The 17,368-nt window shown below is 45.8% G+C and overlaps 1 protein-coding gene across 24 annotated transcripts in view; it reads left to right on the forward strand.

Annotated features, from left to right (window-relative positions):
• MAP2 (microtubule associated protein 2) overlaps positions 1 to 9,224 on the forward strand; it is a 180,162-nt gene extending 170,938 nt beyond the window's left edge. For 15 of the 24 annotated variants that reach the window (XM_084524722.1, XM_084524714.1, XM_084524736.1 and 12 more), the window contains 4 exons: positions 1,923 to 2,015; positions 3,388 to 3,469; positions 4,199 to 4,311; positions 5,022 to 9,224. In XM_084524722.1, coding sequence (XP_084380848.1) covers positions 1,923 to 2,015; positions 3,388 to 3,469; positions 4,199 to 4,311; positions 5,022 to 5,237 — 504 coding nt within the window. In that variant the 3' untranslated portion in view covers positions 5,238 to 9,224. The remainder of the gene's footprint in view (positions 1 to 1,922; positions 2,016 to 3,387; positions 3,470 to 4,198; positions 4,312 to 5,021) is intronic. The other 9 variants (XM_084524726.1, XM_084524729.1, XM_084524716.1 and 6 more) reach the window with 1 other exon arrangement.
• The last annotated feature ends 8,144 nt before the right edge of the window (positions 9,225 to 17,368 follow it).

The following is a 17,368-nucleotide window of genomic DNA, read 5'->3' on the forward strand; positions in this document are numbered from 1 at the left end:
GAAGCATTTAATGTCCTAATGGGTTTGAGTGATGTAGTGCTTACACGATACGTAATGAGGCGGACCCACGGAACAGCTTTCTGTGAAGAAATCCTTTTCATTAGCTGCAAAGTGTGGCCCTCGGGAAGCTTCTTCTTGGAGTTTACTGGACGCAAGTTAAGAGTAGCACTCCAGCTGCTCAGTGCCAGAGGATATTTGACTCGGTATCTAGGTGTGGCACTATTCCCACTGCAAGAACTGCAAAATCCGATGTCCCTGTGAGGCAGGCAGATTGTCTTTTCGTAGTGTGGAGAGGTGAGGCACAGGGGAAGTGAGTGATTTCTTTCAGAGGTCTAACAGGGAGCCCAGAGCAGTGTGGGGACCTGAAACCAGGAGGCAGAAACTGCATGGGGTTCTTCCTCCTACTGAGCACTTCAGCTGGTGTGCAGCTGCTTTGTGTTGCTGGGTGGTGAGAAGCAGGAAGAAGGTAACCCATATATCTGTGCCTGTCTCTCTCCTATATATCAGTTAGTCCCTGTAGTTTTACCTAAAACAGCAGCCGACAGAGCTGTGCTAAATGATATTATTGAAGGCGATAGAAGTGTCATTTAATAATGAATAGATAATGCCCAAATGAATATGGTTTGTACAGGAAAGAGAGTATGAACTCATATTGCATATTAGTAAGATAAGAATGAATAAAATCCACCATAATACGTGAGTAATGACCTCATATTTAACCCAGAGAAGAGAATACGCTGCACCAGCAGCACTCTTTGAGTAAGTAAAAGCTCCTGGTACAAAGAAGGCCTGGCTAGAAATCCTACTCACGCACCTGCAAAGCCCAATGCAGGTGAGCACAGTCCCCTGCCCTTGCTCAGACAGGAGCCCGGAGGTGGTGTCACCCAGGTGTGTGCCCAGGTGCCCCTGCCTCCTGCTAACTGTCCCCAGCAGCACATCGTTCCCTGGGAGCACAACCACTGACATTGCTAGGTGAAGGGACTGGTTTGATGGCCGAGGTGGGACAGCGGGGCTTGGCCTGTCCTTCAAAGAGTTCCCTCCAGGCACTGTCATATGCCTGCAGTGCCTCCGTGGCTAAGGTGACACAGGAGAAATACAGGCCCCTGGCATCTGTAAGGGAGGCTGGCACCATCACGGGAAAGTCAGGTGACATTTCTGCCAAAAAACAAGTCCCCGGGGGAGGAGAGGCACAATGCTGCTAGCACCAGCAAGTCATGGCCACCAAATAGTACAGGCAGCGCTGAGGATCAAGAAACAGGGGCTGCAGCAAGAAGTGTCCAGGTGTTGTTGTTTTCTGCACTGCCCTTTGGTAGAAGACAGTAGAGAGAGAGCAGCAGTGAGCGCTGACTTCAGCTTAAGCCATTTGTCAGTCACCTTTAACAGGACACACTGAGATCAGAGGTCTGCTGTGTGAATGCAGACACTGTTAAGGCTGTGTGGCAGGAAGAGGGGTGAGATACCTCAGGATTTCAGCCAGTGCCTGAGCTGGCTGGGTCTCAGATTGCTGCGTTGAAGGCTGGAGTGCAGAGCTCTGAGAAAGAGGGTTTCCATCTGCTCGTGTCCAGTTCAGCAGGATCACTGGCCATCACTTAGAGAGCCTATAACAGGCTTTCCAAGGACTATGTCCAGGCAAGTAAGGGATTCTTTGAGCTTTTCAAGGAAAAGCCACCTCTCATCTCTCCCAGTATAAAACCTCTCTACTTTGCATTTACATGTAACTACCATTTCAGGAGGTAGAAAAAGAGCATATGCTGCGTTAGCATCCTAAGCACAGAGATTGGTGTGGCTGACTTTCTCACATTTCAATACAAGTGTCAGAAGAAGGAGTCACAGCAGGAGGCAGAATTACTCTGGCTCCCTTGTCCTGCACCCCGATGGAGTGTGTGTATTACATATAGTAAGTTACCTCCGATTCCTTTTAGGTTAGGATTTTAAACAAGAAGATCGATTTTAGCGATATTCAGTCCCGGTGTGGTTCCAGAGATAACATCAAACATTCTGCGGGGGGAGGAAATGTAAGTAGCACAGCCAGCCTGTGAGCAGGCATCTCCACTGTGGTGACCCACCTTGCACAGCCAGCCCCCCTGTCTCCCCTCCTCTGAGCACTATTTTCCTTCTTACTGCTGTTTTCACATGTGAGTCTGGTCTGGTAGTCGTGTGAGCCCTGTGTTTGCAGTGGTGGCCTTCTGATCTTCCTCCACAGAGCACAACACATTGCCAGGACCTGGCCAGGAAAAGAAAATTTAAAAGTTTGGTTATCTCTAAATCCCCCAGGGTGCTGTCAGTTAAAGTCCAGTGCGAGCCAAAATGGTCCAGTGCCTTTCATAGCAGTGGCCTGAGAAAGTCTTTTCCAAAAGACACTCCAGCTCCCAGTTGGTCGTCCCCCAGCATGTCAGCCCTTCCTCAGCTAACCTTGTCGGTTACGAGAGTCATCAGGGAGAAAGAAAAGAAAGAAAACACGAGGACAAAGAAAGCTCAGAGAATGGGTGTGATCAGTTAGCGTGCTGAGTGCTAACGCTGCAGCATCATTCCAGCGTAACCAGCTGAGGTTGCTCAGGGTGTGATCCAGCAGTCACACTGGAATAGCATAAGGAGGGTTTGACCCCTCTGGTGAAAATGATCTCTCCTCAAATAGAAGAGCAAACCAGCGGCATTGCAGTCAGCTTGGAGCCCCTGTGTGGCCTGGCCTGGGAGGGCTGCAGCTTCTTAAGGCCTGCTAACACAGCCACACCTGGGAGCAAAGCAGGAGCCTTGCTGTAGCTGTTCCCGAGCTGGGTTCAGTGCAGCCACAGTGCTGCAGAAGAGGACGGAGAGTGCCCGTGCTGCTGCCTGGCTGAGCAGTGCAGTGCCACTGCTGCCGGTGGCTGAGCACCAGCGCAGGTGCAGCTGCAGGAGTCGCATTTGTAGACTCACCAGGCTCTCTGCAGCAGATTGAGCTGAAATGCATACTCTGTTTAGCTGGAGAAAAACATGAAACAGATGGCCAAGAAAAAAGCAGTCACCAAAATATTCCCAGTTGTCAGGATGCATGTTCAAAAAGCAGAACCAAACAGGGCAGGTCCTGCTGCATGCAGGGCTTTGGAGCATCTGCCCTGAAAGGAGGCTCAGGAACATTTTAAAAAGAACCTACAAACAGATCTGCTTCATCCTCCTCTTCATTTTGCTAATAGAAAAGCTTAACCCAGCTCTGTGATTTCCCTAGGTGGAAAGGAATCTTGCTGTATTAATCCAGGTGTTTCCTCCTTTGTGGTATGGTCTGTTTTCTACTAACCATCTCTCCTTTTCCAGGGGCTTGTAGGGGCTTGGCTCTTCCTCTGCAGGCCTTGGCTCTTTATTTATTCTGTTCCTTTCATTCTTGTAATCTGTGTTTGTGTGTGCTTTTGACAGGTACAGATCGTAACCAAGAAGATTGACTTGAGTCATGTGACTTCCAAGTGTGGCTCACTCAAGAACATCCATCACAAGCCAGGTAACGTAGGAATTTATGGGGTGTGGGACAAAGGAAAGACTAATATTGTATGTGCAGGAAAAAACACGGATGACACCATTCTCTTTTATAGTCCAAAAGAAAATAAATACACTTAGGTAATACAAATAATATTCTACTTAACTAAGTGTATAAAGACAAATATCTGGGACCACCAGATATTTGAGATTAGAGATGAGATTAAAAGAAAACAATGCGGAAGGATACTGCAGACATGATGTCAGTTTGATAAAATACTGATACACAGACTGAAGTTGGCAAAATACTTAAGCATATGCTTAGATCCTCTGAAAATCAATAGGACTGCAGCACATGCTTGCAGTTTGAATGTGTTGAAGATTTTAGATTTTACTTAAATGTGCAGTGTGTTAGAATCACAGAATGGTTTGGGTTGGAAGGGACCTTAAAATCATCTAATCCCAACCCCCCTGCCACGGGCAGGGACACCTCCCACCAGCTCAGGTTGCTCAAAGCCCCATCCAACCTGGCCTTGAGCACTTCCAGGGATGTGGCATTCACAGCTTCTCTGGGCAGCCTGTGCCAGGGCCTCACCACCCTCGTAGTAAAGGATTTCTATTTTTCCATGTTATTCTGTGCTTCTCTAAAATCACTAGACCCCAACTAAAAAGGAACTAATCTGAATGTACCCGCATGCATCGTGTCAGACTTTCTCCTGAGCCATTCCCCTCTTTGTTTCCTTTTTCTGTGTAGGAGGTGGGCGTGTGAAAATTGAGAGCGTGAAACTGGATTTCAAAGAGAAAGCTCAGGCTAAAGTTGGTTCACTTGAAAATGCCCACCATGTACCTGGCGGTGGTAATGTCAAGGTAAGGGGACAGCCCTCAGGGAAAAGGCTACCACTCTGCCCTGGCCCAAATTCTGTGGTGAAATTACCAGTTACCGGAGCTGTGAATTCAGTGGTGGCTCTAAGCTGAGTGGGGAACGTTTGCTCAGCGTCGAGCCCATTCACATGCCATTTGCTCCCTCTGGAATTTGGAAGGATCAAGCTCACATCCACATCTAAGATAAATTTGAACCTTACGGTGAAACCTCCTGTAGTTTGTGCACTGGCTTTCCATCTGAAGAAAAACCTTGCTTAGGACCTCTGTATAGCACAGGCACGATATAATAATATGTTATAGTGTGAATATCCCAGAGGATCAGGACTACTGTGTGAAACATGAGGAAAACATCTTGAAAGTAAGGTCACCCCCACAAGCATTTGAAAATACAGATTTCAGAAACAAATCACAATGCCCATAAAATGTCTGTTACATTCATACAGCTAAGAACAGTGGTAGTGCTCATTAGGGCATCCATGGGAGACAGAACTAGTAAGAGAAGACGTAACATAGCGAGCCAGTGATGTATTAAACAAGGTAAAAAAACCTTCAGTTTCAATCCTTCTAGGGACTGAAGAAGCTTCAATCCTCTTAAAAGTTCTTAAAAATAAACAAAAGGAGTCCCAAATGATAATCTATAATGAGAAACTGCTGTGAATATATAATGCATTAAATTCTTTGCTTTTCTGGAACAGATTGACAGCCAGAAACTAAACTTCAGAGAGCACGCTAAAGCCCGTGTTGATCACGGGGCTGAGATCATCACGCAGTCACCAGGCAGGTCCAGCGTGGCCTCACCACGCAGACTCAGCAACGTCTCGTCCTCTGGAAGCATCAACCTGCTTGAATCGCCCCAGCTTGCTACCCTCGCTGAAGATGTCACGGCAGCCCTTGCTAAGCAGGGCTTATGAATTTGCTCATTTTGCGTTGTATGAAGTAATAATATTTAGGCATGAGCTCTTGGCAGGAATGGGCTCAGAGCAGGTGTTACATTCATTCTTTACCATGTCTAAAACTACGTCACATCCCAAGACTTGTAGTTATCATACAGTTAAGAGAAAAAAAAAAAGAAAAAAAAAAGAAAAAAATAATTAAATAGATGCAGAAATTGGCCTGATCTCCATTTACAACAGGAAGACACTGGCTTTATATGGGCATACAACTGCAGTATGTTACATTGGACAATTATTGTTGCTCTGCTCTGTCTTGCATGGAGTACCGTACTATGATAAAATGCATTTTTACCTTTCATGTGCCTGAAGGCCATCCACCTCTTTCTGAAGAGCCTTGTTAATATCCCAAGTTGCTCATTTTGCTGTTCTGTTGATAGATGGGGGAAAAAGAAAAAAAAAAAGTTGCCCATTGTAAGTTATTACAGGTTAGATTAAGAGTCTGCTTACCAGAAGGAAGGGCGTATAGAGAAATTCAAGTTTAATTTAAAAAAAAAAAAAAAAAAAGTGTTATTTTATATAAATAAGTAGAACAAAAGTTGAATTAAGTTATTAACTTTTTTTTTTTTGGACCTGGGTAATTATGTCAGTGTATAGCTGAAAAGCCAATAAATTATTTAACTAATAACTGAAACTAGTAGTTGAAAACATCCAAACAATGCTTGGGGAAGTGACGTAAAAAAGCTACTGAAAGCAAGCACTTCCACCCCAACGGACTTGTGTCTGATTAGAAAGTTGGTTAAGCGGCTAGATTTGTGTACGCACCACCGGTTTCACATCCTTTCCATCTGTTTAATACAGTATTATAGATATATATATTTCTCTGTGGTCATTTGTGATACGCCCTCCTCATATACTTGAATATTCTACTTTATTCACAGTATCTGTGTCTCTTGCACCCTTTGGTGTTGCAATTTTAGGTATGTAAAAGTAGATGTTAGCAGGGTTTTTTTTCCCTCTTCATAAAAACACATTTTAAAATGATGAAAACTTTTAGCATGAAGTTGCTTTCTGTAACAACTAAAAGCCGTGACCCTGTTTTAGTGCCAGATGCAAGTCTTTTCTGTGATGCTAGAAAAAGGATTCCTTCCCTCTTCCCCTCCCTTCTTTTTTTTTCCACAAAGTTACAATTTTTGTGGGGTCCAGAAGTTTGTAAAACGGTCTCCAAAGATGGTTGGGTTTGGATTCTGGATTTTTTAAAAATCCAACATAGTTTGGCTTTTTTTTTTTTTTTTTTTTTTTTTAACTCCTGTAGTAACAGTGAATGTTAGATTTATTTATTTTTTTTTCTTTTGCTAAAGTTGAAACACAAAAACGAGTATTAAGGTGTTGTTTCCACTCCTTCAGTGATGTCTTATGTATACACTCAGGCACTCAGATAACAGTGATAAGCATAAAAGAGATGCCTGTAAATTATAGTACATGAATAAATAAATCGAGCTCCCTAGACTGGGCTGCCATAGCGATTAATCAATAAATAGGGCATCTGAAAATCTGAGCAAAGTGGGATTATATTGACTATAAAAAGTATAAGAAAAAGTGTGCATAAAATATAAAGGGCAGAGATATATAAACATCCAATCTAATGGAGTTACCTGCGAGAACTCCAGCGCTGTCTTATGGACACTAAGAGAACACTGAAGGTAATAAGGTAGTATTACTCATCAGCAGGTAATAATCTGCTGATACTATATGTACAGTAGACATTATCAAATGACCAGTTTACATTCTTGCAGATTGTTTGATCTTTTCCTTTTGAAATCTCTTAACTAAACTTTGCACTGTCAGTTGAGCTATATTTGATACATGTATTAGGTTAACATTGTGTGTTGGAAGCTTTTGATCTGTTCTTTTTCTTCCTTAATTTGTATGTGTGCGTGTGTGTGTGTGTTGGGGTTTGAACCAAAAAGACTCGTAGAGAACATTTTTATGTCTGTGGAGAAGGATTCTAATAATTAATAGCACAGGATTCCAAATAATTCAGGTAGCAAATGCACAGTTACTAAGCAGTAGATCTTCAGTGGACCAAATGAGGATTTTGGCTAACCTGTCACAGCAGTACAAAGACAAAACAAAGTTATTAAATCTCTGTAAATTTTACTGAAAATGAACTCCTAACAGCCACACACATGACATTTCAGCTCTGCAAAAAGCTTTTTCACACTGTAAAGTACCTAATACTGTTGGTAAGTCAGCTCTTTTATACAAAGGACAGTGAGCTTAGAACCATGCTAAATGGGTTCTGATTTCTGCCTTGTATTTGTATAGAGTTAATTAACTCTTGCGTAGAGTTAATTGTATGAATTCACATGGAAACAGGTCAAAAGAGGTGCTTAAAAAGCCTCTTCCCATTTTTTCCAGGAGAGCAAAAGACAGAAAGAAGAAGAAGAACAAGAAAAACACATCAAACAGTATTTATATCACATTGCTCTGATCACACACTATAAATTAGCCTTGCAGTGTTTTTTTTATGCCTTTTGCAAATGTGGGTGAGAGAGTCTCTGGTACTACTGAACCTCAGCTTCTCTGAGGCTGAACACCAGCTAGTGAGAACAGTGTTAACTTGTGACTCGTAGTTTTTTGCCTTTTCTTTTTTTTTTTAATTCTGCTTTTAAAATTGACATACTCTAGATAACAATGCTTAGATCATCCACCTATGAGTCCAAAGTTAGAGTGGTGTAACCCACCAAGTCATTTATTTCATGCATTAAAATGAGCTTTCTTGTCTTGATTCAGGCAAAGACCTCTGTAATTGTAATCATCCTTCCATAGAAAGAATCCTAGAATGCTGTGGAGTTAGATGAAGGTAAAAGAAATCAAAGAGTTTTGTGCTGTTAAAAAAAAAAATAAAGTTATGTTACATGACTCTAGATGTTCACTGAAAAACTCATATTAATCTTAACTTCTCAAGAAGAGTGTTGGTTTAAAAAAAAAAATGTTTTGTAAATATGTAATGTCCACTAAAGAAGATAGAGCCAGCTTCCTGGAAACTGCATCCATTGTGTTTCTTTTTGCAGGCATGTTGAGCCAGCAGGTATGTTGGGTGTTTGAGACCTAACTTTGTAACAAAGCAGAGATAATCCAGATAAATGGAACAGTGAAACCTGTTTGGATGGCTAGGGGAGAGCCCCAAATTAATAGTCTGTCAAATTGTAGAGACAAAAGGGGCTTCTGCCCCATCTGCAGAGTTCTGTTCCTATGTAACCACAAGCAGAAAGAAATCAAAGTTGAGCAAACCTCTGTCCAGCAACAATAAAGGAAAAACTAATATTGATGAGGGTAATTTTGTGCCCACCGGGGCCATGTATATTTTCACTGTACAGCAGTAAATGGTATTATCCATTCAGTGTTATGCTAAAGTACAGTAGTGACCTCATCGTGACTGCTTACAACTAGATGTTTGCCTATATACACGACCCAAAGGGAGTCGAGAGGCAGCCTGTGTGCAACCACATGTGAGCAGCAGTTTTTGCCGTGCTGGACCAAACACCGTTTGAAACCCAAGCACCCATGTCCCTTCAAAGGCAGATGCCTTGAAGAGTAGAACACGTTTGCTATAAAAACCGAAGCAGGTAGAATCTAGCCTAGGTGTGTGTAGAGCTCACCCTCTCGTCAGGTTGCTAGAGCAATTCCCGCTGCAACTCAAGCAATTCCCACTGCAGGAAGGTAAATTAGTTTCACACTTGGAAAAGTCAAGCATATAAAAGCCACTTCAACTTTAGCAAAGAGAAAAAGCCAACGAATAAACATGCTGTATGCTGGGATTTCAAGGAATACAGTCTGCTGTTACAAACCTGTGTTTTTTTCTGATAATTCTAGAGCCTGTTACCATAAGAGGCATTTCTTGAATGGCTGGTGGTAGGTAATTCATGTTTTTCAATCCAATTTGCAATTGTATTTGTTGCTGTATAGTGATTGTTTTGCAAAATAAAACCGCTTGTCATCTAATTGCTTGTGTTGGTTTCCACTGTTTGCCAAGGAGGTCTTTGAGCATTCAACCCCTGCATGAAGAACCACTGCACACACCTGCTGCTGTGCTCTGCCAAGAGAGGCCAGAGCAGATGAAGTCATGTTTTTCAGCCCTGTTATTGGCGAAAAATCTGATTTTACTGCTTGCGCAGTAAAAGGCAGCACCCATGGCTGCAGCCAGGCCGGGCCCCCCAGCTGCTGCCCTAAGATGGCGGACCCTGGCCCCTTCCCTCAGCGCCAAAATGGCGGGCGCGCTGGGGCGGGGCCATAGCGTGAGGCCATTAACGGCCACTGGGCGACCATCGGGGCACTGAGGGGATGGTGCGGGCAGGAGCAGGGCTCGCCGTCTGCCTTGGAGAGATAGGTGAGCGCCGCTGTGTCCACTCCCTGCAGTCTGCTGGTGTTGGGGCGGGTGGGAGGTAATGGGAGCGGCGGGTGGTGGGCTTTTGGGGCTGCCCTGAAAGGTGTTGAGGGAGCGGCCCGAGGTTTGGGGGCTGCCTGAGGTACTTTGTTGCTCTGGGGCTGCCAGTGGGGGTTAGAACCCTTGCCTTGGGTCGGTGTTGCAGGTGGAACACTCCAGAAAATGGGCCAGGACAGCAGGGTTTGTCCGTCCAGGTGCTTTCTCACCGTGGGGCTGTGCTGTGGGAAGCAGAAGCCTCTCCTCACAGGCTGACCTGCCGTGCTACGGCCCACATAGGGCAGCTTCTGCTGCCTCCTCCTGCTCTAACGCTTGCCGAAAATGGGTTTCAAGGTACGTCATGACACAGATGAAGTGAGACCTTTAGCATCAGCTGCTCCCTGAGTTCTGCGTGTACCACAGGCTGGGATCTCAGTAAGAAAAATATCCCTTGAATATTGCAGTCCCAGAAGTAGGAGACTGAGTGGATTACCTGCAGTTGTCCAGCCTCTGAGTGAGCTGGACTTTTGACGTAATTCTGCAACGTTCATAAATAAATGTGGTCAACCTGAAAGAATCGTTAAGTGCTATTAATTATCCATTAGAATTATTGGGCACAAGGCAAAGCTAATATATCATCTGCAAAAGGGAAAGGATTAAAAGGTTGAGAACAAAAGCATAAATCCTCATTTAAGCATTTATAGCTAGAGTAATGGTTGCGGGCAGCTGGTAAGAACCCATGTCTTCCTTTTGAAGTGAATGAAGAAGAGATGGTGTTTCTGATGCTCCTTGTGTTTTATTAGCAGCACGTGGTAAGTGATGTATTTTATGGTTTGCTAGCAAGTTGTGATGTTAGAGCACTGTGGTCAGTAGCAGCTGCAAATCAGATCTCAATTAACTAGTTATTGTAAGCCAGGGTAGCCCAGGAATACTGCACCAGTATTTGAAAGATATACAGAGGGTCTTCCTGTCATGTGTCTATCACAATTCGTTCCTGGCACTGTACAGGAAAATGGTAGGGAAAAAAAAAACAAAACCAAAAAAAAAAAAAACACGTGGGGAATGGTTTGGTAACTGAATGGAACAGGAGATTCCCATTTCTGGAAAAAGGTGAACCTGTTTGGGTCTTCTTTTGTGTTCCTTTTTTGTTTGTTTGGGTTCCTCTTATTTTTTTTCCAAGACAAAGCAACAGTTCTTAACTACCTTTCTGTGTAATCCTGTGTGTACATTCATATGTTCGTGGTGCAAGGATTAAATGCCAGCTACAGGCGTGACTGGTATGGATGCTGGGCCAGCAGCTGGAGTCAGACTGGGGATGTAGGTACCCCGGAGCTGGTGGTGCCAGCAGCTGGAGAGCAAGAGAGTGAAGGTCTTAATGTCAGCAGCTGGAGGGACCACAGCTCGTGGGAGCATCTCCACAGGTCCTGTAGGTGGTGTGTCCAGATTGCCAGCTTCTGTGGGCACCGGGGCAGCAGTGGGAGTCAGGCTGAGGACCAGATGAGTGAAGCAAGTGAGGGGCTTGGCACCAGTGGCTAGAGTGGGGCTGTGGGTCACAACCCCATGGGCTTGACCCCAGGTAACAGAGCCCGAGTATTTGTCTTCTCCAAACCTGGATATTTGGGATGGGTAATTCCCTAACACACTTCCAACTCGGCAAGCTGGTGAGTAGGAGACCCCGGGTCTGGGTGGGGATATCAGAAGGGTGGAGGGGCTGTGCTGGTGGAGTGGTACACAAGTGTGGAGTGCACGTGAGATGAGCTTGTGGGTGCGTGTGTGCTGCTCAGTCTGGGGCAGGGCTTTCATAAGTGAGCTTCACCAGCCGGCGAGGAGGGAGAGAGCTTGGCTGCCTGTACTGAAGTCTCTTGAGAGCCCTACAGAGAGGTGCAGTTGAAGGCAGCGTCTTGTCTGCAGCAGTCTCCGTGGCTGTGTTGGTGTCTTGTGTATACGTGCGTGTCCTTGGCATACAAGCTTAGCTTCGCTACTGACTGAAATCTGCAAATAGGAAAGCAGTAGCCTTGTCCGTTGGCCTGGGATGGATGCCCTGGGTCTCTGGGCGCTGGTGGCCCAGAGGTGGTCCTGGAGGCAGGAGGAAACCCTGGGCCCAGGAGTGGCTGGAGGAGGCAGCTGCTTATCCATTCTGCATCTGTAAAGAGATTGTGATTCTGATCTCTGCCTTTCTCCTACCGTCTCGTGCATTTATATTATCCAGAACTTAATTGGAAACTGTTCCAAGGCACAAGCTTGACACAGCCATGATAGAAATAGTTTTTCCTGAGCATAATTGTGTGAAGAACAAATTAAGGTGGTCTGCTTTTTCTTCTGCTTATTCTTGCTTCTGACCTACTCTGTCTATTTCCTCTGATAGCCCTTTTTTTTTTTTTTCATATAGCTGTAGCTGTTCCCCTTCCTTGCTGTCTCTGTTGATGTGATGCTCTTCTCTGGGAAGGGTCGGAGACGAGAGAGAGCAAGTGGGACATACCTGGTAGGCTCTTGGAAAAATGCAGAGCCAGATGCAGGGACACCTCATGCATGTGCTGAAGCTGGGATGATCGTGGAGCCAAAAGCAGCTCTAAAATGGAGGATGGATTGCACAGACAGGCTTGAAAGCACTTGTGCAAATGTGGGTTGTGTTCAGCAGGGTTCTCTGCTCCCCAGTACAGTGTGCTGTGATATAGGTGCAGCTAATGTGTGCTAGTTCTACTCTATATCCACGAACCATCTACCTGCATTTCCTATGCTTCACGAAATGAGGCAAGTCGATTTTCACTGCTGTGCTGTGCCCTGGAGTGCAGGCAGGTGTCATAGCAACTGCCCGGCACTCGTCCTGGCTTCCAGCACATCTCATCTGCAGAGCAGCTCTAGTGGGAAGTGCTGTTTGGCAATACATAACACAGAGGTCTTTCAGAGGACGTTTTTGTCAAACTTAGCGTGCAATATTGACCTTCGCCTCCTGTTTTTTATTGTTTTGTGATTGCATCTTTTTTGTTTAAACAAAAGCCATATATACAATATTAGGAACTAAGGAAAGCAGGGGGCTGATCTGAAGTCCTCTTTTTGTGGCACCACTGGAGTGCTAGTACTTGGGTGCCATTAAATGCTGACTGCAAATCTGAGAGCCTCCACTGCAAGCAAAAGTTCAGTATAGGTATTTAAAATCTTCCGGGCTATGAAGTTCCTTCTCTTAAACTCGCAATTCCCAAGCTGCAAGCTGGTTTGCTTACTTACATGGGTAACAGAGTTTGTGTGCCCCTTGTGGTGGGGCTGGGGGCATTGTCTGAAAAACAAGGTGAGAATAAAATTGGCCTCTAGATGCTATCAAAGTAATATAAACCACACTTGGTGCCTCTTGGGTTTAGTGCTGGTCACAGCCTAGGGAGACTGGGGAATCTGCACCTTTGTGACTGCTGGTTTTTAAAAGAGTGGCAGCTGCTGATTTGCTCTCCGATTTGTTTTCCATCAGCGTGTAAGAAGTTCTGTAGCCTCAAATCCCAGTACAAGTAGAGGTGTTCAGTTGTCTCTTTGGCAGTGTTGGAGAGCAGTGCTCTGAGCTCAGTGGCAGCTTTGTCCAGATCTGCAGGCGGCACCAAGGCTGCTGTTTATATTGAGATACTGAGCTGATACAGAGATGTTCCAGCTGCAGTACAGTGGTTTCAGCTTGGTGCGCCAATTTACCCCTGATAAGTGTTTGTCACATTAGGCTTGACAACATTCCTTTTTTTTTATATATATATAAGATGTACACTTGACTTTTACCTGTTGTCATAGGAAGCCATTAAAAATTACTGAGTTACAAACAGCTTGGAGAAGGCCTTTTTTGGCTCTTGCATCAGTTAGATGAATTGATACCTCCTGCGTGTGTTTGTCTTAGTTACAGCTGCAAATTAACCCAGCTCTGCAGCTGGCCACCTTGAGCCCTCCCTGCTGCCGAAGTGGCTGAGGTGAGCTGGGTTGTTCCTTCCCAGCTTGCCTGACGCTGGCTGTGTCTGGGGCTGCCCAAATTTGACTTGCTAATGCTGGTGTGACAGCACGAGGAGCTGGCTGTGCACAGGGAAGGATAAAGGTAACCCTGTAGTTCAAAGTGATGCTTTTCTCCTGTAGAGTCTTCTGAAGATGTAACAGAAAGCCAGGCAGGTGTACTGAGATTTGTCTTCCTGCTTTTTGAGCAGTGGTTGGTGCTGCAGGATGTGGAGGTGGCATGCAGTGGCCTTGTGTGTGCCCCAGGCCTGCTCCTCGTTGGGCTGAGGAGAGGACTTTTGGGTTCTGCTTACCCCTGAGTGGCTGGCCCGGACCAACCACCCAGTGCCTCTGGTGTCCCTGTCAGTCAGCATCTCTAGCAGTCTGTGAGTAAGCTGCAGGGCTCCTTCTGCTCTTGGGTCTGCTTCTGTGTAGCAGAGGATGGGAATAGCAAGCTCACAGTTAGAGTAGCAAGTAGGAAGGTGGTGTAAGTGGCTGCTACTAGAACGCAGAACAAGGAGAGATGCCAACCTTGCACCTGTTGAGGCCTTAACAAAATCAGCTGATTTCTTTTTCTTTAATTGCAAATATCATTAAAACTTTCTTTGTCATACTGTTTTTTTGAAAGGGTGATTGTCACTGCCTTATAATTACTGAACCTCAGACTAAAATTAAATTTCAGATTTGTTGCTTGCTGAAATTATGCTATATTCAATAACTTTATAATATATTATGGGACTGGAAAAAGCAATTCTTTAAAAACACATTTATCATTCCTAATGCATTGATTCACTTCTGACTGTCAGGGGGCATTCTGTAAGGGATTAAAACTCAAATTCACTTTCTAGATATAAAAGCTTTTTATGCAAGTCCTAGATGCATTGAGGGGATTGGAGATAAGGGAAACTTTTTTAATACATATCTTGCATGTAGAAGTAATTTGTTTTAACCAACTTTTCTCTGCAGTTAGTTCTTAAAAGATTTTAGAAATCAAGGTTGTTTCCTTGTCCTCCCCTATTTCTGACCTAACTTCAGGGGGAAAAAAAAAAAAAAAAGAAGAAAAACTTTTGTGTTTGAGTGAGCTAATCCTGAAACTAAAGAGGCCTTATTTCTGCTCACCAGCAGAAAAAATTACTGCTAGCCAAACAAAAGGAAACAAGCACACACAAAAAGAAAAAAAATGTTTAAAACTTCTTGGTTGTAAACATATGCTTTAGGCTTTATTTAACAGATTATCTCCCAAAAAACTGTTCTAATATTGCTTTTGTGCAAGAGGAGGGTTTTAGCAAAGCGTAAGCCCTGTGGGGTCCTGTTGTCCATGAGTGGAGAGCAGGGCCAGCTGCAGTCACTGCAGGGAAGCGCTGGCTTGGGCACCCAGAAACTCCTCCTGTTTGAGTAAATGCAGGCTATCCAAGCAGTGGCACTGGGTTTTCAGCAAATGTGTTCCACTACGTACCTGCATGTATAATCATAGAATCAAGTTGGAAGGGACTCATAAGGATCATCGAGTCCAACTCCTGGCACCACACAGCTCTACCCAAAAATTCAGACCATGTGCCTAAGTGCACAGCCCAAACGCTTCTTAAGTTCCAGCAGGCTCGGTGCAGTGACTGCTTCCCTGGGGAGCCTGTTCCAGTGTGCAACCACCCTCTCGGTGAAGAACCTCTTCCTGACGTCCAGCCTGAACCTTCCCTGCCGCAGCTTGACACCACTCCTGCAGGTCCTATCTCTGGTCACTAAAGAGAATAGATCAGATCAGCACCTGCCCCTGTACTACCCCTTACGAGGAAGTTGTAGACTGTGATGAGGTCTCCCCTCAGCCTCCTCTTCTCCAGGCTGAACAGGCCCAGTGCCCCCAGCCGCTCCTCATACATCTTCCCCTCTAGGTCCTTCACCATCTTTGTTGCCTTCCTCTGACACTCTCCAACAGCTTCATGTCCTTTTTATACTGTGGTGCCCAGAACTGCACACAGTGCTCGAGGTGAGGCCGCACCAGCGCAGAGTAGAGCGGGACAATCACCTCCCTTGACCTACTAGCGATGCCGTGCTTGATGCACCCCAGGGTATGGCTGGCCCTCCTGGCTGCCAGGGCACGCTGCTGGCTCATATTCAGCTTGCTGTCAGCCACAGCCCCCAGATCCCTCTCTGCGGGGCTGCTCTCCAGCGCCTTGTCACCCAGTCTGTACATACAGCCAGGGTTGCCCTGTCCCAGGTGCAGGACCTGGCACTTGCTCTTGTTAAACTTCGTGTGGTTGCTGATTGCCCAGCCCTCCCATCTGTCCAGGTCTCTCTGCAAGGCCTTTCCACCCTCAGCCGAGTCTACAACTCCTCCAGGTTTGGTGTCATTGGCAAATTTGCTCAGAACACCTTCTAGTCCTACATCCAAATCCTTTATAAAAAACAACTAAAGAGGAATGGCCCTAAAATGGAGCCTTGAGGGACCCCACTAGTGACCATCCGCCAGCCAGATGTGGTCCCATTTACCACAACCCTTTGAGCCCTGCCCGTCAGCCAATCGCTCACCCATCGTGTGGTGTTTTTGTTTAGCTGTATGCTGGACATTTTGTCCAGTAGGATCCTATGGGAAAGTGTCCAAAGCAGTACTGAAATCCAAAAAGGTCACGTCAGCTGGTTTCCCTTGATCAACTAGATGGGTGACCTTATCATAAAAGGAAATCAAGGTAGTCAGACAGGGCCTACCCTTCGTGAACCCATGTTGGCTGGGACCAGTGACCGCATTGTCCCCCGGGTGCTCTTCAGAAACTTCAAGGATCAACTTCTCCATAATTTTACCAGGCACTGATGTGAGACCGACAGGCCTGTAATTGCTAGGGTCTTCTTTCTTGCCCTTCTTGAAAATTGGCACAACACTTACCAGCTTCCAGTCTCCTGGGACCTCTCCAGATTTCCAAGACCATTGAAAAATAATTGAGAGGTCCCGTGGTGATGCCAGCCAGCTCTCTGAGCACCCTGGGATGAATCCCATCCGGAAACATGGACTCGCATGGATCCAGGCGGAGCAGCAAATCCTGGAGGAACAAAATAAGTGGTGTTGATCAGCTCCTCTCCTGTTGCAGGAAGGAATGACCTCAGTGAGCTTTTTTCTTTAAGTGCCTGATATTAAGTGGGGTAATTGAAAGGCTGTCAGAGATGTGGCCTTCAGTTCTGGGAGCATCTCTCCTTACACTTGCTATTTTTTTTTTTATTAATAAAAGCAATGGAAATTCACAAAATTCCTTGAAAAAATAATTGATGAGGGTGGGCTGGTGTCAGTGCTCCATTTTGCTCTATCAGCTAGTCGTGGTGGCATGTTACCTGCTGCTATCCCGTGATGTGTAATAGAGCAATCTAACAGGAACACTGCCCGCAAGCCTGAGCTGGTTGTACATCACTGTTAGTCAAACCTGGCCCACTGCTGGTTGGAAGCACGAGTAAATCTGCTGAGGCAGAGGAGGTGCTGAGTGCCACTGCTCCTCTCAGCTACATCCACATGGGGAAAAAAGCCTGGACTGAGTGCTCCTCTCGCTGCCCGTCACTTGCAGGGTGTACGCCTTGCCTCCCTCTGGAGGCACACAGCTATCTCCCGTCCCGACAGCTCCTGGAGGGCTGCTGCCTTCCTGGACGGGAGGGACCCGGGGGTCTGAAACTTGCCTGAGGAGGAGGAGGAGGAGGAAGAAGAGGAGGAGGAGGAGGAGGGGGCAGCCGCGGGGAGAAGCCGGGTCCCGGGGCGGTCCCGGCCGGTGCCCCCCGCCCCTGCCCCCGCCCGGCGGCT

Source organism: Aythya ferina (assembly GCF_964211825.1).
Source record: "Aythya ferina genome assembly, chromosome: 6".
Taxonomy (NCBI): domain Eukaryota; kingdom Metazoa; phylum Chordata; class Aves; order Anseriformes; family Anatidae; genus Aythya; species Aythya ferina.